Consider the following 24,989-nt stretch of genomic DNA (forward strand, 5'->3'; position numbering starts at 1 on the left):
TGCTAATAATCCAAATTACACACAATGATTAAACTATATTGATATTTAGCCATAACTTAGTTAGTTGGCCTTAAGCTCAGATGCCACTAATTATCTGAAATAAAACTCCAAACACCAGCTATAGGAGTCTTTCAAATCAAGTAACTGATGGCAGTAGTATGAAACGCAGCATCATCTAATTCATGTGTATATGTTTTAAATGTTAAAAAGTGCTCAAAATGGCGCCTGTAAACAGGAAGCTGAAACCATTCCACCTGAACACTTTACTATACTTTGAAGGAAAAGTCTGCTGAAATCTTTAGTGAATGTTTTCAGACTCCTATGATTTGATCTAGACTTAGATTATCCGGCTTGTGTGCGCCTTGCTTTTGCTCAAGCTTTTTTTTATTTTTGCACGAAAACCTCTCCCTAAATGGGAGCGATCAGATCAGTGTTTCTCACATTTCACTTTGGCTGCACTTTAATTAGATAAAGCTGCAGGCTAAAGAGGCTTGGCCCGGCGCGGGGCAGATAACAGGGTTTAGGCTGGTCAGCTTAGGACAGCCCTGAGACGGCTGCACTAGTGGAACTCAACCAAGGCTTTCCAAAGCACCCGCAAGTGAATGCAAAAACACTGTGTAAAACAGGGGTGAGCAACCCGGCGATCGCAATCTACCGGTCGATCCCGGAGCCCTGCCTGTCCTAATACAGTGGCCTCTCACTCCCCTCTGTCCCCTCTGACCCTTCTCACTCACCTTGTTCTCATCGGGCAAAGCAAAAAAATGTCTGTTTGCTGTAACCCGCCGTAAAGCGCCATGTTGAATAGTTTTGTATCACTGGAACTCGAAATATTTTAAAGCCAAATGTCGCAAAAAACAAGCGCGAAATGAAACTTAACACGAACGGAGAACGTCTCATTGACTGTTGAAGCCCGACGCCTGGCGGTCACTGCGAGTCACTGGCAGAATCAAAAAATGGCAACAACATGTGTGTGTTCAGTGTGTCTGTGACAGATCGGTCGAAGCGAGGAAAAAGAGTGAGAATTAAGAATAAGTTGATGGTTTTAAGACAGACTGATACGTGGCGTGATGTGCTAGTGGACATGATAGGTGAAAAAGAGGAGATTGATCGCTATTCTGTGAGTGCAAGCGCGAGCGAGCGAGAGAGGAGGAGGATCACAAAAGGAGATGAGAGTGGAGGAGGTTCATGGAGCAGGAAGAGAGAGAGGAGGAGGATCATGGAGCAGGATGAGAGAGAGGAGCAGGAGGAGAGAGAGGAGGATGATCATGGAGCAGGAGGAGAGAGAGGAGGATGATCATGGAGCAGGAGGAGAGAGAGAAGGAGGATCACGGAGCAGGAGGAGAGAGAGGAGCAGGAGGAGAGGGAGGAGGATCACAGAGCAGGAGGAGAGAGAGGAGCAGGAGGAGAGAGAGGAGCAGGAGGAGAGAGAGGAGGATGATCATGGAGCAGGAGGAGAGAGAAGAGCAGGAGGAGAGAGAGGAGCAGGAGGAGAGAGAGGAGCAGGAGGAGAGAGAGGAGGAGGAGGATCCTGGAGCAGGAGGAGAGAGAGGAGGAGGATCATGGAGCAGGAGGAGAGAGAGGAGGAGGATCATGGAGGAGAGAGAGAGGAGGATCCTGGAGCAGGAGGAGAGAGAGGAGGAGGATCCTGGAGCAGGAGGAGAGAGAGGAGGAGGAGGATCAGGGAGCAGGAGGAGAGAGAGGAGCAGGAGGAGAGAGAGGAGGAGGATCATGGAGCAGGAGGAGAGAGAGGAGGAAGATCCTGGAGCAGGAGGAGAGAGAGGAGGAGGAGGATCAGGGAGCAGGAGGAGAGAGAGGAGGAGGAGGATCAGGGAGCAGGAGGAGAGAGAGGAGCAGGAGGAGAGAGAGGAGCAGGAGGAGAGAGAGGAGCAGGAGGAGAGTGAGGAGGAGGATCCTGGAGCAGGAGGAGAGAGAGGAGGAGGAGGATCAGGGAGCAGGAGGAGAGAGAGGAGCAGGAGGAGAGAGGAGCAGGAGGAGAGAGAGGAGGAGGATCATGGAGCAGGAGGAGAGAGAGGAGGAGGATCATGGAGCAGGAGGAGAGAGAGGAGGAGGATCATGGAGCAGGAGGAGAGAGAGGAGGAGGATCATGGAGCAGGAGGAGAGAGAGGAGGAGGATCATGGAGCAGGAGGAGAGAGAGGAGGAGGATCATGGAGCAGGAGGAGAGAGAGGAGGAGGATCATGGAGCAGGAGGAGAGAGGAAAATCACAGGATCATTGTATTTTTCTGACAGACATTGCGATTTCTATTAGATTTGCAAATTCAATTTTAATATGATTTTCTTCAGAGTCTACAAGCGTTACGTTTGAGAGAAGACTAATATGAACTGCAAAAAGTCTCTTAAACATGTTTGTAGAGGTTTAAGTTACAGGGTGAGCAGATTTTTCAACATATCAATACTCAAATTCAATATTTAGCACAGAAAATTATTTAATTATTACAGTCTTTTCTGATTTGAATTGCAGTGATTCATCATAATGCCCAATTAAAGTGAATTCATAAATAATAAAGTTTGAAAGTGTGACGAAAGTGCCCCCACTGGTGGTGCCGTGGTCTAGGGCTGGGTATTGCAGAGTACCTCACAATACGATACCAATCCTGATGCAGGGAACTTGATGCGGTACACGTCTTGATTCATGGATATCTGTTAAAACCGGTGTTAAAAGTTGACTAAAATTTTGCTTTGATTAAGAGGAATAACAAGATGCATTAGAATTTCATGTTCACTCGGCCCTCAATATCAGAATACCACTGTCTTATGATGAAGTCACACTTTCAGCTCAGACTCAGCCTTGATGCAGCGTCTGTAGGTTCAGAAGTGTAGAATGTGGCAATTTATAATGACTTTATGTTGTTTAAAAGTATCACAATACGCATCACTGTACCGATACACGTATTGCCAATAAGTTTGTCACGACATATCACGATATCGATATATTGTTAGTGTTTTATTACCGTGGGTACAGTGTTGTGGGTTCGGTTCCAGCCCATGACCATTTGTCCATCCCCTCTCCCCCTTTCCCACAACTGTCCTGTTCTGAAATAAAAAGTGTGATTAAAATTGTGGGCAATATTTAAAAAAAATATATATATAATTTTTTGTCATTTTTAATCCCTCTGAGAAAAAAATAATCACATTGCAGCTAATTAGCTAGCTGTGTTTCAAAGTTAATGCCAACTTTTATCAAAAGATATAATTTCGAATAAACAACGAATTAAATTATTGTAGTATTCATTATGCTCCAAAATGAGCATTAGCGTTTATTGAGACCGACTCCTCCCACAGAAGCGCCGTTGCAGTGTTCACCTCATTTGTAACGGCTTGAACATGTGGTCAGTGTGTGTGATGTGTCTGGTTTAATTTGAGCAAAAACCCCATGGAAAGAGAATCAGACATTAGATGCCAACACAGAGCCAAAAATAAATGTGCCTGTAAATGTTTAGATTAAATCATTCTTTTTGCCCCAAAACAACAATTTTGATATACATTGCCCAATGCCCACCTCTACTTAAGAACTGAGTTGGTCAAGAATATGAGAAAAGGATAAGGCCGCCTGTTTTTCTTCAGTTCTTTTCTCTCTAATAGCATTCTGCCTGAAGTGTTTTCCACCTGCTTTTATTTAAAACCAGAGAGCAGCTTCTGTAATAGCCGGTTGGGCTCAGATGGATAAGTGACCCTTTCAATTAGCTGAGGTTAGTGCGCGGTTTGCCAGCCCCAGCTCCGAGGTCACGCTAACGAGGGGCGGATATCAAAATTCGATTAGAGCAAACGAGCCACAGGAACACAGCGCTTTCCACGGTAATTACAGCGCTTTTGAAAGTCCGCTGGTAGAGGCCGTATCGGGGGCCGATCTGTTCCGGATGTGTCCCCACTCATCGATCTCCGTGTCCCAGCTGAAAAGAGCACAACGGAGAAGGCATGTCGCTGAGGGCGGAGGTGGGCTCGAATGGACCTCTGATGCACAAAGACATGTTTATCATGGCATCTCTCTCATATCGAGCCCTGATGCATATTATCAGAAGTCTGACTAGCTCATGCAGGGGGAGAAAAGGAATAGATAAGAGAACCTTCATTTGTCCCACAATGGGGAAATGCCAGTGTTGCAACACACAGTTCATGATCTGCTGGAGAATAGAAACATACAATAACCAAAAATCAAGATAATATAACCAAGACTTAAATCTGACTGTGCAGCTTGAGCAAAAATAGAATGATACAATGCTGTTATGTACAATAAGTGACTGTGATCTTATGAACAGTTTATATCTATGAACTACAGACTCACTTTGAAATGGTACCTCTAATTATAAGCTTTGTTTGGGATTCACCCGCAGTCCTGCCTTAAACCACACGTTGGCAACAGCACAGTCCTGACCGTACTTCCCTTTTCTAAACGTTTCAAACGTTGAGTGAGCGGCTTTGTGTACATGTGCCAGGCAGTGATGGGTTACAGGAGGTCAGTCGTGTAGGGTTGTGCAGATAACAGCACGCAGGAATTATGTCGGATCTCTTTATGACCATTTTTTTCATAAGGCAGATGTAGGGGTGGGCAATATTTATACAAATATATTATTATGAAGGAGTTCATTTGCAAAAACTCAAAAACTGGTTTGTCCAAAAACTGGTTTGTCCAAAAACTGGTTTGTCCATATAGGAAATTTGTCAACTTTTTTTTTTTTTTTTAATAGGCATAATTACTGAGGGGATTTTTTTTTCAAGAATGGATGGAATTAGTACTGCACTAAAATAGATTCTGCATTTGAAAACACTGCTAGACTTTGACTCGTTTCCTATGACACTTTAAATTTGAAATGCCCCATTCCACTTTTATATGATCCATACATTTTGGTTGTATTTGACTTTCTCCTGCAGCTGAAAGATGCATTGGGGTCGTGGTGGATTAACAGTGCACTGAAGAGTTTCTTGTTGTGTAATAATCCTAATGAATGTTTTTGTTGACTGTGCGTTTGTTTCTCTCTTTCTCCCTCTCAAACAGCAGCAGCCTCCCCATAGTGTGTATCCAGCCTTCATGGTCAGTCCCACTGCTGGAGTGTGCACTTTTCACTAATAGCCTGAATTGGTTGTCGTGTTTTGAAATTTGGATTAAAGTATTAACCTGTTAAAGCTTGACACGGAGGGTAAATGGGAAAAACTTAGAGATACTGATTTTAAACTTCTCCTGTAGTTTACTCACTTTTCTAAAATCACAATTACACATATTTAGGACTCCCAAATCTATAAAATAATGCTAGGTTTAAATTTCAAGCTTCACTTTGTTAATATTGGATACAAATAATGTATAGATGAGATGTTTTTGTTTTAGATATTTTTTTAGCATTTGAGTAAACTAGAAAAGTGGCATCAAAACTGTAATTGCGCTTTGGAATAAATCTTGTAAAATTTGGTGTGTGTAGGTGCTAGGACAGATATTATGCATCGTTATCAGCCTTTAAACACGCGCTGGAGTATTATTTAGTTCAACGTTCCATGGTTTGGAACAAAAAATATATGTTAGGCTACCCCAAATAAATTGTCTGTTTGCTGTAACCCGAGCCAACATTTTTGTGGGTCGGACGGTAGGCAAATTATTTTTCTTTTTTTACTTTGAAGGCAAAAAAAAAGATCAACATTTTGCAATTTTTTGACTCGGAGTGACCGCCAGGTCAATGATAAAAAATGTCTCGCTCAACCCGAGATTTGCATGCAGGGCAGTGGGCATCAAGTGCTTGAGGGGCACCAACCTGACCAGGAATAGATAGAATGTCATAATTTGTGCAGCAGTTGCACTGTTATTTTCCCATTAAACAGTGAGCCTACAGTAGGCATTCTGTCTGTCTTTAGTTCTTTATCAATTCAAACCAGGACTCAATTGTCACCTCTCTCTCCATAGCAAGTCTGTGCAGGGGCAGCTACAAGCTAAAGTTGAAACGGATGCAGACAAATCAGAGGCCCAGCTGGGAATAGTTCTGATCAACATACGTAGCCTACGAACCACAAAGAGCAAAACAGTCTTTAGATGATGAAAATCGTGTAGCTTTCATGCAGTGCGCAAAGTCAAAATGGTTCATCTTCTTCTAAATGTCTAAATCCTGTTGTAATAAATGCTACACAAAGCGTCAATAGTTTGCAGCCTGTAGTGTTTATAGAGGCTCGATCTGTTCTGCAGAATAGCAGGAGAAGGGCTTCAGGTAACGCTGGAGTAGGGGCGGAGCAGGGGCGGAGCAGAGACCTTTAGGGACTTTAGGGGCCCTCATAAGTAAAGTAAAGAGTTGCATATAATATTACATCCAAAAATTGTTGTTGTTGAGGGCCCGAGATCCCACTAAGCATTTTGATTTGTGCAATATTTCCGAAACTTTATTTACAAAAAAAATCTCTTTAAGGTTGTATTACAGACATTTTTTACACGTTTGAAGTGGATTGGGGGCATGGACGCATCACTGAGCATTTCTGTCTGGTCTTAAAAGGAAAGTATTTAGTCTAACAGCATGCTGCATAATAGTCTTAACAGCATGCTGCATCAGACATTTATCTGAAACTGATTTAACTGTTGGGCCACTGTGTGGTGTCTGCGTCTAAATTATGAAGCGTTTAATTCTCCATGAAATGGGTTTGCTGTTAGCCTGCTATTAGATTTATTGTGACTGTAAACTCTGTTCTGGGCTCTGAAAGTTGTGAGAAGCAAATGTGCTGAAAGTGAGCGATAATCATTTTAAAGTATTATTGCTTTAACTTATCTAGTTTTGTTTTTTTATGTCTTTAGACGATACAAATCCGGTACAGCGCCTTTAAGCATGTTCAAATTAGTGGTCCTTCTGCTCATTCAAAGAATATGGAATTGTTTGCTTTAATTTTGGAAAACATCCACGTTAAGAGGGCATTATATTACCTTAAGAATTGCAATTTAATTTTGACGGCGATGAATCCAGCCGTCCTGGCGCGTCGTCTCGCTCATCACATGATCGCATTAGCACAATCCTGCTTGTTGACTCCCTGGAAGCTCGCACATCGCTCCAGTCTGTGTCTGTGAGCGTAACGTGATCACGGGCAGACTGATGAAGCCGCTGCCAGCTGCTCGGGCGCTTGTTCCACCTGACAGTGTGCTCCAGCCTCGCCTAGTTAGCTTTAATTGCCTTTTTCCTGCCGAGCTTGCCTGCGCTGTGGCTGCATTTACACACAATGAGGGGAGATAAGAGCGAAAGGAAGCCGGCTCTTTACCCATGAATATTGAATTGGAAGCAATTTATTTTGTGCCATTTCTTCCTCCCGGTAGCATTTGCGTCCCCCTTCCTCCTCCTCCTCCTCACAGCGTTAATGAGGCTGCTTGATAATGATCCGTGCGTGCTCAGTGGGGACGTCCCTGCCTAAGCGCCGTACTCGCTCGCTTCCTCACTCTCTCGTTATGTCCTCGGTCTTCTTGCGTTAGTTTATCCCCCTCCTTTTTGCCCAAACATGCAGCTAACGGCAGAAATGCTAATGCTATTCTCAGGGTCCGTCGTGATGTAATGAACTGGCTAATGCCCAGCCGCTGTTGTATTTATGTGAGCCCAAAGGCATATTTTAAAATTGTGGAACAAACAGGGCAGCATTTGTTAAGACGTGCAAACAGGCTGTAAACAAAGCATACTGCACTCAATGCATTTAGCAGTGAATCAGGCAGATTCACTGATACAGATAGAGTGCTTTAAAGAACAGGAAAATATGCAGTAAAATCACAATACAAACAGATAAAAACATCAATGATCATTATAAATTTGACTTTAATTATTTTACTCAAATCTCAGCTCACAAATGCCCCATCACTGCATGATTTTCCATTAAACTAAGTAATTATATTATCATTGCTCCACCATGTGGTTCTGCACAATACTGTATTTTCCGGACTATAAGTGGTACCGGAGTATAAATCGCACGGATTATAAGTCGTACCAACCAAAAAAATGCATAAGACAACAAACTGTGGCAAGTGTCTTGTATGTTAACGTAACATATTAGCAGTTATTCAGATAATTATAGCATAAAGAACATGCTAACAAGTTTACCAAAGCATCAGTATTACTCCAAATCACTAAATCCTCGGTGTCACTTCTAAACAACTCTGCAAACTCGGAAGTAGAGGAAGTGCAGATTCTTCTTCTGCGTTGCTTATAGCCTAGAGCGCCCTCTTGTGGTTGTCAGTGTGAAAATAATCAACATGTGACATGCGGTTGCCAGTGTGAAAATAACAAAATAATAAGTCGCACTGAACTGAAACTGAAAAAAGTGCGACTTTTAGTCCGGAAAATAGTATTGTTAAACATTACACTGCATCGGCTCATGAGACTTGGAATCGGAATCAAACAGTGAGACACCCTAGTATCCATGTGTTTCAGAATGACACATATCAGCACTGTTGCCATATCAATTAACAATTTAAAACAAAATATATTATTTTAGTTGAATGTCCTCATAACAGCAACAGCAGGAAGATGAAACCTAATAATAAACATGACGTATTTGTGTCCCTGGTTATCAATTTAACATAAATATATTTTACTGAGAGCATGTGTTGTGAATGTACTCAGTAAGAGCGTCCTCTTGCTTTATCTGCTGTCCATTAAACAGACATATTCTATATTATTTGTAAGATTCTGTTTGTGAAGTGGCTTTTGTGAAATCTGATTTAAGTCTTAGTCTTGTTTGTTGAGCCTGTATTGAATGAAGGCCTGAGCTCAATGTTTGTGCGCAAGTGTGTGTGTGTGCGTGTGCGTGCATGTGCGTGCGAGCGTGTGCGCGTGTGTGTGTGCGCGAGTGCTTGCGCGTGTGTGTGTGTGTGTGTGTGTGCGCGCAAGTGCATGCGTGCGTGTGTGTGTGTGTGCGTATGCGTGTGTGCGAGTGCATGCGTGTGTGTGTGTGTGTGCGTATGCGTGTGTGCGAGTGCATGCGTGTGTTTGTGTGTGTGTGTGCGTATGCATGCGTGTGTGCGAGTGCATGCGTGTGTTTTTGTGTGTGTGTGTGTGTGTGTGTGTGTGTGTGTGTGTGCGCGAGTGCATGCGCGCGTATGCGTGTGTGCGAGTGCATGCGTGTGTGTGTGTGTGTGTGTGTGTGTGCGCGAGTAGTGTGCGCGAGTAGTGTGCGCGAGTAGTGTGCGCGAGTGCACGCGGAGCAGTAACCAGATTTGTTCCTGTTTGGAGAGCCAGTTGATGGATGTGCTAAGTGTTATTTAACCTTGTTTCTGAGCACTTGCTTCCCTCTGGTCTGAGTGGCCCTTTAACTGTTGTCTATCTGCTCTGACAGCTCAGCACAGGCGGCTGTGTGTGCTCGGTTTGTGTGCTAAACAGCAGCTCTTTAAAGAGGAAGGGTAGACGTGGCGTTGTGGTCTGCTGATGTCAAAGCGTAAAGTTTGAAGTGAATGCCTGATTCACAGTTACTCAAGTACAGCCATTTAGGAGAAAAGTGTATTCATAATAAACACAAGTGACAGCTCTGACATGCCTCACAGTTCAAAGTTGGACAACTTCAGCAACTTCAGCAAAAACATGTCACCTCACCTTTTCCACAATTCCAACGCATGTTTTGGATGGGGTGCACGGTGGCAAAGGCGGTTAGCGCTCTTGCCTCCCAAGAAGGAGATCGTGGGTTCGATTCCCGGACCAGACCAACATGATCTCTGGTCTGCATGTTCTCCCCGTGTTACCGTGGGTTCTCTCCGGCTTCCTCCCACCGTCCAAAGACATGCATGTGTTAGGCAAAAATTGGTGACTCTAAATTGGCCCTAGTGAATGAATGTGAGCGTGAACTCTGTAATGTCTATGTCTCTGTGTTGGCCCTGTGACAAGTTGGCCACTGTCCAGGGTGTACCCCGCCTAAGGCCCGAAGTCACTGGGATAGGCTTCAGTCACCCGCGACCCCGAAAGGGAACAAGCGGTAGAAAATGGATGGATGGATGTTTTGGATCATACAGTTTAAAGCGCTACAGCAACATGTGATGTAGGCAAAGCTGCAAACCTACTTATATTCAAAAGCTACAGCTCACATCAAAGATGTCAAAGCTGCGCCTACAAGGCTGTGTGTCTCCTCACCATTTAGACACCAAACTGTTTAATTTTGCTTACAAATGTTCAGATGCAGTATGTTTTAAATTAAAACTATGCAAATGTTTACAGAGGGACGGTTCTTTTCATAGAGAAAAAACAAGCAAAACAAACATGCATTAATTAGGCTACGTAATGTCCAAGTTTTGAAAATGTCCCACTGCCTGTGTAAACTGCTCCTCTACTTTAACTAATAAACTCGCCCTAGTCATGAAACATTCCTTGAGGTTCTGGTGCAATGCACATTGTTTATGATGTTGTGTTTTTAGAACTTATTTTGAAAGGGCATTGTAAGTTTATTTTGACACTACGTGCCTCTTTGGTATGTTTCCTGCAGAAAACCCTGGAGATACTTTATTGATGCTCCAAACTAAGTTAAGCAAAGCGTAGCACAATTACACCCGTTGGTGTAAACCCGTTGGACATGCGTTGGACACCCGTTGGACACCCGTTGGACACCCGTTGGAGACCCGTTGGAGACCCGTTGGACACCCGTTGGACACGCGTTGGACGTGCGTTGGACGTGCGTTGGACGCGCGTTGGACGTGCGTTGGACGCGCGTTGGACGTGCGTTGGACGCGCGTTGGACGCGCGTTGGACGTGCGTTGGACGTGCGTTGGACGTGCGTTGGACGTGCGTTGGACATGCGTTGGAGTAGATTGTCCAACAGAGTAACGTTACCGGCTGCGCGTACACACTGTTAACGCTTTTGTGTAGATTAGGTGAAGACTAAAGCTTAGTCTAGCATCTTTACAGGTATATCTCTTAAATACAATCCCTTTAAATGCCCAGTGACAAATTAATTAAAAATATTATCGATACAATTTGATGATTGGCAAATTTCAAATTTTGATGGCATCAATTATCAAGTCTTTTCTAGTCTCAAAATGTGTTTAAAATGAAACTTGTTACGATGACACAAAAGTTGACCTACACTGCTGTGTCTGTGTGGGCTCCTGCAGCAGGGCCTTCTATACTCTGTGTACTCCGTGTACTCCGTGCTACACTGAGCTAACTGATGTTGCAGCCTGCAGTAGACCAGGGCTAATCTCTGAAGCTCTTCCCAGCCGACCCACTTGTCCTCCTCTTTTGTGTGGTGTTTCCAGCAGCAGCAGCTCCAGGCCCAGCATCTGTCCCACGCTGCCCATGGTCCCCCTGTGCAGATGCCCCCTCACCCTTCCGGACTGCAGCCCCCCGGCCTGCCTCCTGTGAGCGGCGCTGGCTCCGGCCTCCTGGCCTTGGGCGCTCTGGGCAGCCAAGCCCACTTGCCTGTGAAGGACGAGAAGAACCACCACGACCTGGAGCACAGAGGTGAGCACAGAGGTGAGCACAGAGGTGGGCACAGAGGTGGGCACAGAGGTGGGCACAGAGGCGGGCACAGAGGCGGGCACAGAGGCGGGCACAGAGGCGGGCACAGAGGCGGGCACAGAGGCGGGCACAGAGGCGGGCACAGAGGCGGGCACAGAGGCGGGCTGAGTGTGTGCCAGCTGTCGACAAGCTGAGCCAGAGGAACCATGTGCTCTGCCAACAAGTGAGGTCTGACTCAGATCACCCGGGTTTCATGGGTTTAAAACATGATTCATTGCTTCACAATGGAAATACTGCACGTGCAGTAAAAAGGCAGAATAACTCACAATTTACACCCAAATCTCAAGATAACTCACTCACTCCTTTCTGTGGTTGAGAGTATAAATCCTAAAATAATTGGTCAACCAATGAAAATGTTTGTCAATCAAGACACCACCGAAAAATGTTGAGCTTCAATGGTAATAATGATTTGTAAACATGTGAACGCGTACCTGCAGGTGAGCGCGTACCTGCAGGTGAGCGCGTACCTGCAGGTGAGCGCGTACCTGCAGGTGAGCGCGTACCTGCAGGTGAGCGCGTACCTGCTAATGAGTTGATCCTCAGACTAACGGATGTTCTTCCTCTCTCTCTCCCTCTCTCTGCTGTCTCCTCATCGTTTCACTCTCCTCTGATGCAAACCCTGCAGAACGCGAGTCCAGTACGGTACGTCCACACACTTCTCTTTCTCTCAGTCTTTATATCAGAACGCTTTGGAACTTTCTTAATTAACACAATTTGAATCCTAAAAATCTAAATCCTACCATAATATTTTGTACATCTCTGTTATGCACTAATGAAGCCAAGTCTATAACATAGAAGTTAGCAACAATGGAAATGTGTTTGTTGAGCATTTATATTTTCTGTTCCTCTGCAATTTGCCATCTTTTTGAGACTGTGTTCATGTCAAATCGCTTTCTGGGGTGTAACTCCTTACCTAAAGTATTCTGGGAGCCAAAGCGAGTCATACCGTAAAAGTCCCCTCCAAAACTAACCAGTGGAAACAAGCCAAATCTCTCTTTCCCTACCTCTCTTCTCTTTCTCTCTTTCTTCTCTCCCCTTTATCCTTTCTCTCCCCTCTGTCCTGGTTGGTTGTGTGCAGATCAGGTGTACTTTACATAGGCCTAATCCACCGCTCCCATAAAAATTCATGCTGTCTGTTCATCGATGTCTGAACACACAGGTTTTTGTCCTCCAGGGAGAGTGTAGGCAGACTCAAATCAAATAATGAAGTCTAGCCAAATAAGCCAGTGCCATCTAATCCAGGTGGAAAATGACCCCGAGCGCCGGACAGGGATTAGCTTGCCGCTTGCCGCCTCTAATTTCAGCACAATTAAAAACGACTTTGACTTTCATTCCTCTTTGCCGTCATGGATTCTTTTTTATTTTCCTTATCTGCCACTGCTCACAGTCTCACTCGCTCGCTCATGTTCTCGTGTGCCTTTATTGGCTCGTCCGGCCGCGGTGTCACGCCTGACCGGGTCTGGCTCGGCGGCACAGATTTGAGTTGAGCATCCAGCCTGAAAAAGTCCACTCATGTCTGAAAGCAATCCAGACTCCTCGGCATCTGCCATCTGCTGACGAGGAGAGGTGGCCAGTGTACGCGCTTACCTGATCCCCCTCTCTCCCTCGCGGTCCCAGGTCATCTGATACGGGCCGCGCTGGTCAGAGCGGGCTGTAGAGGTCGGATAGTCACACAGTTTGTTTACAGGAAGCCACGCAATTTCAATGGAAAGGAAATGGAACAACTCTATACTTGGGCTGAATGAATTTGGAAATATAATCGCTAACTGTGATTTATATGACAGATAATGTTATTGAGAAACTAGATTTAAAACAATTTTTTTTAAACTGAATCCTCAACCAGGACCATTAACACCTGTGAGAAATCTGAACTGCTAAACTAATCCAAGAATCCCATGCATTTAAGAACATGTGTGTGAGGTCTAAACTACAAGAATAGAAGCTTTTAACACCCAGGCAGGATATTCCTTTTTATTCAGACATGAAATATTATTACAGTCAAGTTTCCTTCTGCGACTATACAAATGTGATTGAATGCATTTTGCTTTTCCATTTTATTTCAGCGAGTCTGAACCAAATTTATGATGTTGTCATGAGTACAATTAGTTTAGCCACTGACCGTTCAGATGTCTTTAACATGTAAAGTCACTGTCCGCTGCCTGATCTCGAAGTATTCAGTCATTTTAATGTTGCGTACAGAGCCAATTGGCAAGCAATTTTATCAACCGCAAACCAGGAAGTAACACTTGTGCTTGCTAACTAGTAGCTGTCAGTAACCATTCATTGCACTTATCTGACCAACTGTAAATTGTATATTTATTCAGACCACGTCTATTTTATTTTAATTGTAAATTCAAAATTTCATGCATGCCCTATTTGACATATTTTGCTGCTATTATTATTCATTGTTGTATGTTGCACCTTAATGCCAAAGCAAGTTCTAGTTTGAATTCTGTTCTCAGACAATGGCAATAAACCCCTTTATGATTATGGTTACATGACGCTGACACACCACTTTGCATCCTGAAGGTTGGGAAATGTGTTACTAAACAGTTGCGCTGACCGGTGGTTGAGCGGTTAAATCTCTTGGCCCAGACTGTTCGGCCGGCCCATTTCACGCTACGCCAGTCTAATACCAGTTACGAGCCAAAAACGTATATAAACTAAGTAAAATGTCATTGCAGTAAAGAATCTGGATGCATCAGGAAAGTGAGGAATGACTAGGACACTACTAAGAGTTAATAATGACTACCAGATAGTTAAAAATTGGGCACTGCGTCTCTAAATCTTGAAAAAGCAGAGTGTATTGAGAAATTAAGTAATAATTTCCAGTCCAATTAACTTAAATGTGACCTAAAAATGTGGCCTAATATTTGACAGTTCAAATATATTTCAAATTTGACTTTGCACATTCCCTTACAGAAGACTCTTACCTCACGCCGAGCCTCTAACTCAAAAATGTGTGTGGTTTGACTTCCTTTCAAGCAGCAGAACTAATGTCCGTTTTGAGGCGAGTGGAAGTGGCCAAAAGCTGCTGCGTTGGCCAGAGCCATGGGGAAAGTCGGTGAGAGGACACACTAGCTGTGCCTACTGATTATGTTTACAGCTGACTGTTTAAACCAAAACTCTTTTTTTTTCTTTTTAAGTCACCACTTTGTAGCTTTTGCCAGCACCATGTTTTAGCTTCTGCACGATCTACTTGACATTCTGTCCATCTCGCTCCAGTTAATGTCCAGGGGCAGTTATGCTCTGTGGCCTGCTCACGTGCTCTGGTTCTGCACACGCTGGAGCTCCTCTCTCTACATGCTGAGCCGTTTATAGGCCTTCTCACTGCTTCCTCCTTTCACTTCTTCTAATGGGCTTTGGTGAACTCCGGTCAGGTCGTTTGTAGTCTTTCATTATAACCCCAAAGCTAGACTTGTTTTGTTAAAGGTGCACTATGTAACTTTTGTATTTTCAGCCATTAAAATACCTGTTAAGTAGGTCAATGCGCTACTTAACATAACATTCCAGGCATTCATGACATCACCATGGAGAAGCGCAGGTTGTTATCCGACCAGAAAGTTTACATAGTGCACCTTTTAAAGAACTCACTGTGTTGGGAATTTGCACCATCAGTGCATAAAAATGACCACAATCATCTAAATTTACTTTTTTGAGCTTATAACCATGTTGTAACCATGTTGTAACATTATTCCCCTCATCAAACTCAAATCCTAATAAGGGAACGCCTGACTGAAAGTCATATGTGGTTTTCAGTACGTTATATTGAAATTTGAAAATGAGGGATGCCAAGGTAAAGGTACTAGAGCAGGGGTGCCCAATACGTCGATCGAGGCAGTCGGGTCGATCGCGCCGAAAAGCGCCGAAGCACACTGGAAAGCTCCGGAAACGCCACACGGAGGTCAGTCAGCATGAGTAGTTTTATCTTAGGCAAAACAAGACTGGAGCGCAAAGCAGTCGCTCAGTGCGGCTCGCAAAGTGGAGCCACTGAACACACAAGCAACGCACAAGCTCAAAGGAGGAGAGGGAGGGAAAGAGAGAAGAGGAGACATGTAGTTCCAGAGCGTAATCTTACCTGTAAATGCTTTTTTATTCTTCACAAATCTGTTTGCTGTTGGCCTGAGCCAAAGCAAAGTGACTTTCTCAAAGTTTCAAGCCCCTCCCCCGAGCATTACTATGGAGATATCTCACTAATAAATGATAAAAGAGCTACAATGAGGGGCCAATAAGCGTACATTTATATTATTTAATCCATTTGTGGCCATTTTATTTTTAAATTAATACGCTGTATTAAAGAGGAAGTTATTTAAAAAAAAAAAAATGTTGGCAGCGACAGCATGAAGCCAAATAAATTACACATCAATAAAACACACACTTTGCTTCGCTAACATATCTGGGGTGCGGAGTTTATACGCTCACCGTATTTATAGTCGCGGCGGAGAGTAGGGGGGCACGAAGTATTTTCTTCTTCCTAGGGGAGGCTTATCAGAAAATATTTGAGAAGCACTGCTATAGCCTTATTATGGATAAACAAAAAATAAAAACTTGTTTGATACTGACAATAAAAATAATACTAAATTATACAATAATTCAGATCTATAGGTAGATCTTCGGGCTTTGTCGAAATATAAAAGTAGCTCGTGACCCAACAACTTGTGGGGCCCTCTGTACTAGAGCATGTTTAAAGGACAAGAACAATACAAAATATAGCCGCAAGCGGCAATGATCGGCCGCCGCCACACCGCAAGAGGAGGGGGCGCTAACGCGCCCCAATTGTCCTTTTATTACGCCTACTGCTGAATCTGTGACGCTGTCACATCTTCTCCCCTTTGTTTTACCATCAAAAAGCAATTTTATTTTGAATTCTTGGCAAAATGTGCGGCTTTGCCGCACAGACACCGTGACTCTTTGAATAAAAATGTGGATAACTTTTGATGGTCCACCCCTGAAGATGAGTCTCACCAAATTTCAGGTTAATATGTCTAACGCCCTAAGAGGAGTTTGTGAAAGTCTAAAGTGTAAACATGTTCTGGCGATTTCCCCATTGGAATAACATGGAAGGTTTCGGTCATCGTTACGGCAAAGCCATAACAATTATGACATGGGTCTCATTGACTTTTTTGATGGGGATGCTAAAATTGAGTTGTGTGTAAATTTCATATAATTTCGCAAAACTAAATATTTAACCTCCATATAAAAACTGTAGGGGGCGCTGTGGCTCCAAATTAATTTATTTCACTTCAAGTAGGTTTAGGGCAAAGAGTTTAACAACTGATTCTAATTTGACGCAATTCGGACTTTATCTGCGCAAACGGCAGAAATGTTAAATTTGGGAGATTTCTGAAATTCTTGCTACAGTTTGCGGCTTCGCCGCACAGAGACCGTGACAGGTATCAATGTAATTTGGATAACTTTTGATGTCCCACTCCTCAGTAGCATTTTCACCAAATTTCAGCTTTTTAGGGCCAACGCCCTGGGAGGAGTTCGTAAAAGTACGACGTTTGGAAAAACTCCGAAGTCATGTTTAGCCATTTTTGAAGCAATATGGCCGACATTTGGTTGGCCGGACGGCGTTGCCGTAATAATATTTTTTACTTCTCTTGTCACCATCTACCTCTGCGCCAAATTTCATGATTCTACGATCAGATTTTTTTTGGGTCATTTCCCATCTCTCAATGCATTTTTGGTACATTTGGGGGCGCTGACGCGCCAATTTTTTTTATTTTAGAAAAGGGAAATAGCCAGAATGTAGAGAGGCACGATTTTTAGAGGTGTGCAAATTTTTGTGACTTTTCGTCAATGTTCACTGGGTGAAAAATAGGGGGGTTGGTCCCGAGAAGAAAGAAAGAAGAAAGAATAATATTCCGATGCGAAAACAATATTTCCCATTTTCCAAATATCATAAACTATACATTTTCGGAAAGCGCTCGCGCTTTCCTACCTCATGGTGTGGGTCCCTGGTCACTGACGGGTACTTTCGTTAATTTTGAGTGGGCTCCGCCCACTTTGTGTTTTTGGCCCTCTATACAGTAATAATGTTCATTTTTTGCATTACATGCTTATATGCACGGAACATGCAAGAGATGGGGAACGTATTTGTGAGGTACTTAGCGCAAATGAGTGCTTTATATGGGGACGATCACATCTCAATGTAAAGTGCTCGTTTAGTGCGCACTTTTGCACGGGCTTCGCCCGTTTACAACGGTAATGTTCCATTTTCCTACTACTAATTAGTATGCACGGGGCGTGCATGAGTGAAGGAGTGCGTTAGTGAGTGTTTGGAAGTGGGCGAGCGCTTCGCGCTCTATTTCGTGCGCACTACGTGCGCACTTTCGCAGCCGTGCTTCGCACGGCCTTACGAGATTAATAGGCCTCTCGCCAGCTTGTGGCGCTCGGGCCTAATAATGTAGAATATGTGTGCTTTAAAGGACAACTATTATGCATTATTTGTATTGTTAGATTCTAGACATGCTCGTGAGTACCTTTTAGTTTGGCATTTCATGTTTTAGAACTTAGAAAACACACAAATTACATTTGGATCTCTATTTTGTGATTATACGGGAGAAATTCACAGAACGAGTCTGGAGATGATTTATGGAGTTTAAAAAAGCACAGAAGATTATCAGACGTCACAGATTCAGAACAGAGTGATTTTGAGGGAGTAGACTTTCTAACCAGGATTCATCAACTAGTGTGAATGAAGCTAAATGCTACTCCAGGTATGTTTTTGATGAGGGAACGATGTTAGAACATGGTTAAAAACAAAAACCGACAATACACACTTATTATAATATATTGATGGCGTTCTTGCTCGGCCCCGTCTGCAGCCTGTCCACAGCGTCTTCTCCTTTCTCACATGCACACGGATTGTTTGAACAGTGAGTGTGCCCTGGAGCATGTCTGAGGGCACCTGAGGTTGTGTTTGTGGAATACATGTCAAGGTGTGTGTCTGTGTAAACACCCCCTGCATAAAGTCCCTTCGCCCCGGTCCCCCTTGTAAAAGAGTTGTCGATTGCAATGTGTTCTTACCTGGTTAAAAAAAGGTTAATAGATAGATACATAAATCAATAAATAGCATTCTAACAGTTCACCTGCTACTTTGTTGAGAATTAGACGCTCTTTAGTTGGATGCAGACAGCACACAGCAGTCTGATTCTGAGCCTACGAACTGCTTTAACAATATATCTGTGCTGGGGCAGAAACGGTTTTACTTTATTACATAAACAAAATCGGGTACCGCTCATTTTAATTACTTGTGTGTTTTTTATTTGTCGTCTATTGCACATTTAGAAAAGAGTTTGCCGTGATGATCAGGCTCTGAGGTTATTGTGTCAGTGGCATGAAATGGTTTCAACCTTATCGTTTATCAAGATACTTTTCTGCATCAATATATCGCACTTCCTAATGTGTTATTGGGACGGGCTTCGTTTCACCTTCTCCCTCTGCTCTCCGTCTTTTTCCCTCTCTTACTCCTCCACCTCCGATGTCACATTTCTCTTCTCTCTTTTGTCCAAGCCCCTTTTCTCCTTTCTTCTCCCTCCTCCGTTACATCAGCCCTGACACGACCATTCTCTGGGTTTACATCCCTGGTTTGTGTCTGCCAGTTTGCTCAGCTGCCTCCTTTTGGGTTCCCTTCCTCTTCCTCTCCGCCGCACTCTCTCTCACAGTCTTTCTGATCACTTTCTCTTCCAAACGTGTCCAGTTGAGTCCCGGAGCTTTGCGGGGCTAAGCCTGGCTGTCAACAGTGACTCTGGACGGACAAAGGCCGAGGCAAAGACTTAAGCTCGCCATTCGGTGCGTTCTGGTTGTTCTGGTTTTGGAGGGTTAGGCACTTGGCGCTCGTTTGATTGAAAAAACAACAACTTGTTTTTGTTTGTTTTTTGGTCTTGGCCTTTTTTATATTTTACAGGAGGCTGTCTCATTTGAATGGCAAATAAAAGTGAAGTTGCATAACCGGTCAAGTAATGTCCACAGTTTTTGTTGGTGATTCATTGTTTCACTTAGTGCCGCCATACTTTTGACCTTTTCTTTTTCAGATCATCTTTTTTAAAATCTTTTTTTTATTATTTCCAGAACATAATTGTCATTACAAAGAATAAATGCAATCATATAAAAGGAAAAACACAAAATAATATAGACAAACATAACAAAGAGGAAACAGAGCTTTTAAACATTTCTATATACAAATCCATAACATGACTCGAACCCAATTTTTGCTTCAATATTCATCCATCCATCCATCCATCCATTTTCTCCTTCCTTCCATCCCTTTCGGAAGGGAAGCCTGACTGGAGCCTATCCCAGTGACTTCGGGCCTTAGGCGGGGTACATCCTGGACAGTGGCCAACTTGTCGCAGGGTCAACACAGAGACATAGACATTACAGACAGTTCACACTCACATTCATTCACTGGGGCCAATTTAGAGTCACCAATTTCCCTCACACATGCATGTCTTTGGACGGTGGGAGGAAGCCGGAGAACCCGGAGAGAACCCACGGTAAGACGGGGAGGACATGCAAACTCCACCCAGAGAGATCATGTGATGTTGGTCTGGTCCGGGAATCGAACCCATGATCTCCTTCTTGGGAGGCAAGAGCGCTAACCGCCTTTGTCACCGTGCACACATTTAGAATTCTGTTGTGGTGATATAACGCTTGTTGTGCTTGTTCTGATTATTGGAATTTGCTCTGTACTCATTAATGCCATGCTGTTTTTCAGAATAACTCCGTGTCTCCTTCCGACAGCCTACGAGCGGCCAGCGAGAAGCACCGCAGCTCCTCCGACTACGGCCTCGAGTCCAAAAAACGCAAAGTGGACGACAAAGACAGTATGAGCAGATATGTACGTGGGTTTCATCACTAATGACACAAGGTTATACTTGTCTCATAACATTCGCTCTAAAGACGCTTTCGGAAGAGACATTAAGAAGAGTTCTGCACAAAACCTGGTACAGAGATTAGCTTTCTATCCCGTTCAATTTAACAAGACTGCAGTAGCATTATCCATTTGAAACTTCTTCTGTAGTTTCTTAACTACTTTAAGGGCTGATCTTTATGTCTCTGTGGGAGACATAAACGGCATTGAAAGTTAAAATGTCCTATATAAATGTTTGGATGAAGTGGATTCAGTGAAATAATAATAATGACTGATGTGTGTGAATGAGCTAACCAAAGACACATTTCTGCCATCATTGCGTATGACGGACAATAAAGTTATTCTATTCTATTCATTCTAAAACATCTGCGGGTGTAAATTAGACACTTTAGTTTCCACAGGAACAGACAGGGTTTTGTCCTTAACATAAATAAACTTGAGTATTAAATGTACCACAGTATGCATTAAACGTTTCTACCTTCTAATTGTTCAGTTACTGGTGTTTTTATTGCTGAACAAGTACCTGAAATGTACTGTCTAATCCTACACTGTGGAACATGCTTGACCAGTGGTTCTCAAACTGTGGTATGCAGGCGGTGGGTGGATGCCTCTGCAGTTCAGATATTGAGTGTGACCTGGTTATTTGAGTGTGACCTGGTTTAAAACTAGTTAAGCAATTTTGCGGTCCTTCTAGACCTCTCTTTTATCCTTAGTTTAGACCTAGAATAGTCCTGTTTTCGGCCCGGTTCAGATGTGGTGGTACTCTGAGTGCCACATGTTCTCTTAGGTGGTACTTGACATGAAAACTTCAAGAAGTGTGCCTTTTAATGAATATTATTTATCATATTTAACATATTCAATGGGAAAGACTCATTGTTTGAAGGAAATGTCTGAACATGAACTCTATTATCGTGAGCGTTTGATCCACAATCTCAAAACGTTTCGTAAAATTTCACCACAGTTCATTTGAGACATGTCTTTGTTCTTGTGCATATGGATAAGAATTGTAATTGCAGAGATAGTAAGCTAGTCCAAACTGCTTTTAGTTGGCAGAGCGGAGCTGCAGTCCAGCTCAGTTTACAGATATAACTTCAAACACAACCTAAAGAGAGTCCATCGTTTCCCTGGTGTTAAAGCCTCCCTGGGATCTTTTGCAGGACAGTGACGGGGACAAGAGTGACGACCTGGTGGTGGACGTATCCAATGAGGTACTCTCCTCCTCCTCCTCCTCCTCCTCCTCTGCCCCTTCTCCACATTCTGCTACTCTTCTTCTGCTTCCTCTGCTCCTTCACCTCCTTCTGCTCCTCCTTCCCCTCCTCTTTCTTCTGCACCTCTTTCTTTTACTCCCTCTGCTTCCTCTGCTCCTCCTTCCGCTCTTCTTTTTTCTGCTTCCTGCCCCTCCTTTCTGTGCTCCTTCACCTCCCTCTGCTCCTTCCACCTCCTCTGCCCCTCCTTCCGCTTCCCCCCTCTGCCCCCCTCCTCTGCTTCCCTGCTTTTGCACCTCCTCTGTCTGCTCAATCTCCTCCTAACCCTTTTTGTGCTCCTTCTCCTTATGCTATTCTTTTTGCTCCTCCCACTGCCCTGTCTCCTTTTCCAACTCCTGCTTCTCCCCTCTTTCTGCTTCTGTCTCTTCTCTCCTCTGCCATTAATCTTATCCTCTGCTCCTCTTGCTCTTCCTCCTTCTGCTCCTTTACCTGCTTCTCCTCCATCTGCTCCTTCTCTTGTTCTGCCGCCTTCTGTTCTCCCTCACTTCGCTCTTCCTCCTCTTTCTCCTCCACTTTCTTCTGCTCCCTCTGCTCTTCCTCCTGTTCCTGCCTCTGCTCCTGTTTCTCCTTCTCTTCACCTGCTCAGCCACATTCCTCTCAAACACACCTCTTTTGTTCACCCATCTACATACGCCTCAACGCCTTCTTCCCCATGTGCCTGCCAAAACATCTGTCATAAGATCGTGTGTGTGTCTGTCTGTCTGTGTCTGTCTGTCTGTCTGTCTGTCTGTCTGTCTGCGCCCGTGTGTGTGTGTGCGCCCGTGTGTGTGTGTGCGCCCGTGTGTGTGTGTGCGCCCGTGTGTGTGTGCGCCCGTGTGTGTGTGTGCGCCCGTGTGTGTGTGTGCGCCCGTGTGTGTTGTGCGTGCCCGTGTGTGTTCGTGCCCGTGTGTGTGCGTACCCGTGTGTGCGTGCCCGTGTGTGTGCGTGCCCGTGTGTTGTGCGCCCGTGTGTGTGTGTGCGCCCGTGTTGTGTGTGTGCGCCCGTGTGTGTGTGTGCGCCCGTGTGTGTGTGTGCGCCCGTGTGTGTGCGCGCCCGTGTGTGTGCGCGCCCGTGTGTGTGCGTGCCCGTGTGTGTTGTGCGCCCGTGTGTGTGCGTGCCCGTGTGTGTGCGTGCCCGTGTGTGTGCGTGCCCGTGTGTGTGCGTGCCCGTGTGTGTGCGTGCCCGTGTGTGTGCGCCCGTGTGTGTTGTGCGCCCGTGTGTGTTGTGCGCCCGTGTGTGTTGTGCGCCCGTGTGTGTTGTGAGCCCGTGTGTGTTGTGAGCCCGTGTGTGTGTGTGCGTGCCCGTGTGTGTGTGGACAGGGTTGATTGTGGGGGCGTTCATGCGTAAGGCCAGACCAGACAAAGGAGAGGCAGCGACAGGTGAATGAAAGGAGCGCATACAGGAGGATGTTTGTTTACTGTGTTTGACCGGCGCGTACAGGCCAGGACTCTCGACCGCCAATGTTTGCTCAGCCTCAGACAGTGCGGTTACACGCCAATACAGAAATGTTGATTGCCTCACTCTGATTAGAGCTCAAGTTTGGAAATGCATGTAAATAGCAGAGGTTGATCAAGTACAAAGTAGTGGTCCAAGAAATTACTCAATTAAGAGGAGTAACTTTCCAGATAAAACACCAGATTTATGATTTGAAGTTAATCCAATTGTAAGGTCAAAACATTAGGCTAAATAAACCACAACAATTTGTTTTTTCAAAGGATAGACACAGAAATTAGAACAACTAAATCATACTGTGTCTGAAGAGAAAATAAACGAATGTTCAAAGCATTTAATATTGTCAACATAAAGCTTGTCACTTGTAGATTTAGTCACTGTGGGAAGAGGAACTTCAAGTATGTTGGCTTGGGTAGATTAGTACTTCTCTGTACTTATTGTACTACTTGTAGTCATACTTAATAATAATACATGACATGTTTCAAAGTACCCAAAAACACTTTACACGAGGAGACAAACATACTGAATAGTGAGTAATATATTGTACAGTCTTAGCAAACTTTTTGGTTGTGACAAAAGCTTTATTCGGACAATATAACATTACATTTTAAGTTATTTTGTTACTATAGTTTAGTTTAGATATTAATTAGTTTTTTTTGTGTATATCTTTATTTGTGCATTAGTTCCAATTACATTAATTTAAAATTATAAATCTGATAGTTTCTCTTAACAGTTATTCATGCTTGAGTAATAGTTTACTCTACTTGAACCAGTATTTTGTACTTGAGTAATTATTATTTTTTGGCTACTCACCCCTGGTAAATAGTGAGCTAATCCTAGGTAGCAATTTAAGATTTGAATAGCCGAACACGCCTAAATGTTTGGATTAACTGTCAGGTGTGTGATAAGTATCTGTGGAGCCAGACAAAGGAGTGATGTAATGCATGTAAACAAATGAAACTAGAACCGCATTCGCCGCCCTTTTAATGTAGGTTAAAGCCACCACACCGCTAGCTAGCATTTTTGGTTAGCTTGTGCAAAGTTTATGTACTAATAGCAATTTCACACAAAAGTTAGCTTCAAACGCATTCAGTTAGCTTTAGCCCTCCCATGTGTATTGGGTCAGAATTTATTTACGGATCACTCCTTTTTCAGTACTGTAAAGATGTCTAGCAGGTGAAAAGGTAGTGCGCTTGAAATATCCCACAATGCACCTCTAAAAGTAGTGTCCAATGCTAGCCTCTAGGGCTAAGTATTGACCACAATGCACTGGCAGACTTGGAAAAACAACAGCAGACAGCAACCATTACACTGTAAAGACGCCAACGTTAGCCATGATTATGAGTAAACCACTCTTAAATGTACTGCTACACTGTAAGGTAAGCTAACGTTAGCTTAGCTTGAGGGGGATATGATTGGAGCCCTCGTCCACCAACCCGAAGGTTAGAGGTTTGATTCCTGCTCGCACTGAGATACTTCACCCACTATGCCTATAGATGAGGTGGTCAGAAGGGCCATTGGCGCAGATTTGCAGCCTTCCAGTAGTCTGCCTCAGGGCACCCTGGATACATAAGCATGGACTCACGTTTGCTGTTCCTCCCTAGGACCCGGCCACTCCGCGCGGCAGCCCGGCACACTCTCCACCAGAAAACGGACTGGACAAGTCTCGAGTACTGAAGAAAGATGCTGCGCCCAACAGTCCCGCTTCTGTGGCCTCCTCTGGGAGCACTCCATCGTCCAAAGCCAAGGACCACCCCCATGTGAGTACCTAGAACCAGAGTAACAGCGTGGACGGGCGCAGACTCCCCTGTCCTCTGTCTCCGTCTCCGTCTGATGTGGATGCACTCTCAGGAAATCCAAGCCCTCTCAATCTACTTTATGGCTTACCCAGTAAATGCTTATTTCGCCCTGGTCCTGAGGCTGTAAATAACCCTGGGATCCCCCCTGCCCCAGAGCC

General features: G+C 44.2%; 1 protein-coding gene across 20 annotated transcripts in view; it reads left to right on the forward strand.

Annotated features, from left to right (window-relative positions):
* The window catches only part of tle3b (TLE family member 3, transcriptional corepressor b), a 69,060-nt gene that overhangs the window by 31,375 nt on the left and 12,696 nt on the right, over positions 1 to 24,989 (forward strand). For 3 of the 20 annotated variants that reach the window (XM_072464832.1, XM_072464838.1, XM_072464849.1), the window contains 6 exons: positions 5,014 to 5,049; positions 11,197 to 11,413; positions 12,084 to 12,100; positions 20,181 to 20,303; positions 21,494 to 21,544; positions 24,637 to 24,792. In XM_072464832.1, the coding sequence (XP_072320933.1) occupies positions 5,014 to 5,049; positions 11,197 to 11,413; positions 12,084 to 12,100; positions 20,181 to 20,303; positions 21,494 to 21,544; positions 24,637 to 24,792 (600 nt within the window). The remainder of the gene's footprint in view (positions 1 to 5,013; positions 5,050 to 11,196; positions 11,414 to 12,083; positions 12,101 to 20,180; positions 20,304 to 21,493; positions 21,545 to 24,636; positions 24,793 to 24,989) is intronic. The other 17 variants (XM_072464847.1, XM_072464844.1, XM_072464850.1 and 14 more) reach the window with 9 other exon arrangements.

Source organism: Eucyclogobius newberryi, unplaced genomic scaffold (assembly GCF_026437365.1).
Source record: "Eucyclogobius newberryi isolate DKJ021-1_F unplaced genomic scaffold, fEucNew1.0.hap1 SCAF_5, whole genome shotgun sequence".
NCBI classification, from domain to species: Eukaryota; Metazoa; Chordata; class Actinopteri; order Gobiiformes; family Gobiidae; genus Eucyclogobius; species Eucyclogobius newberryi.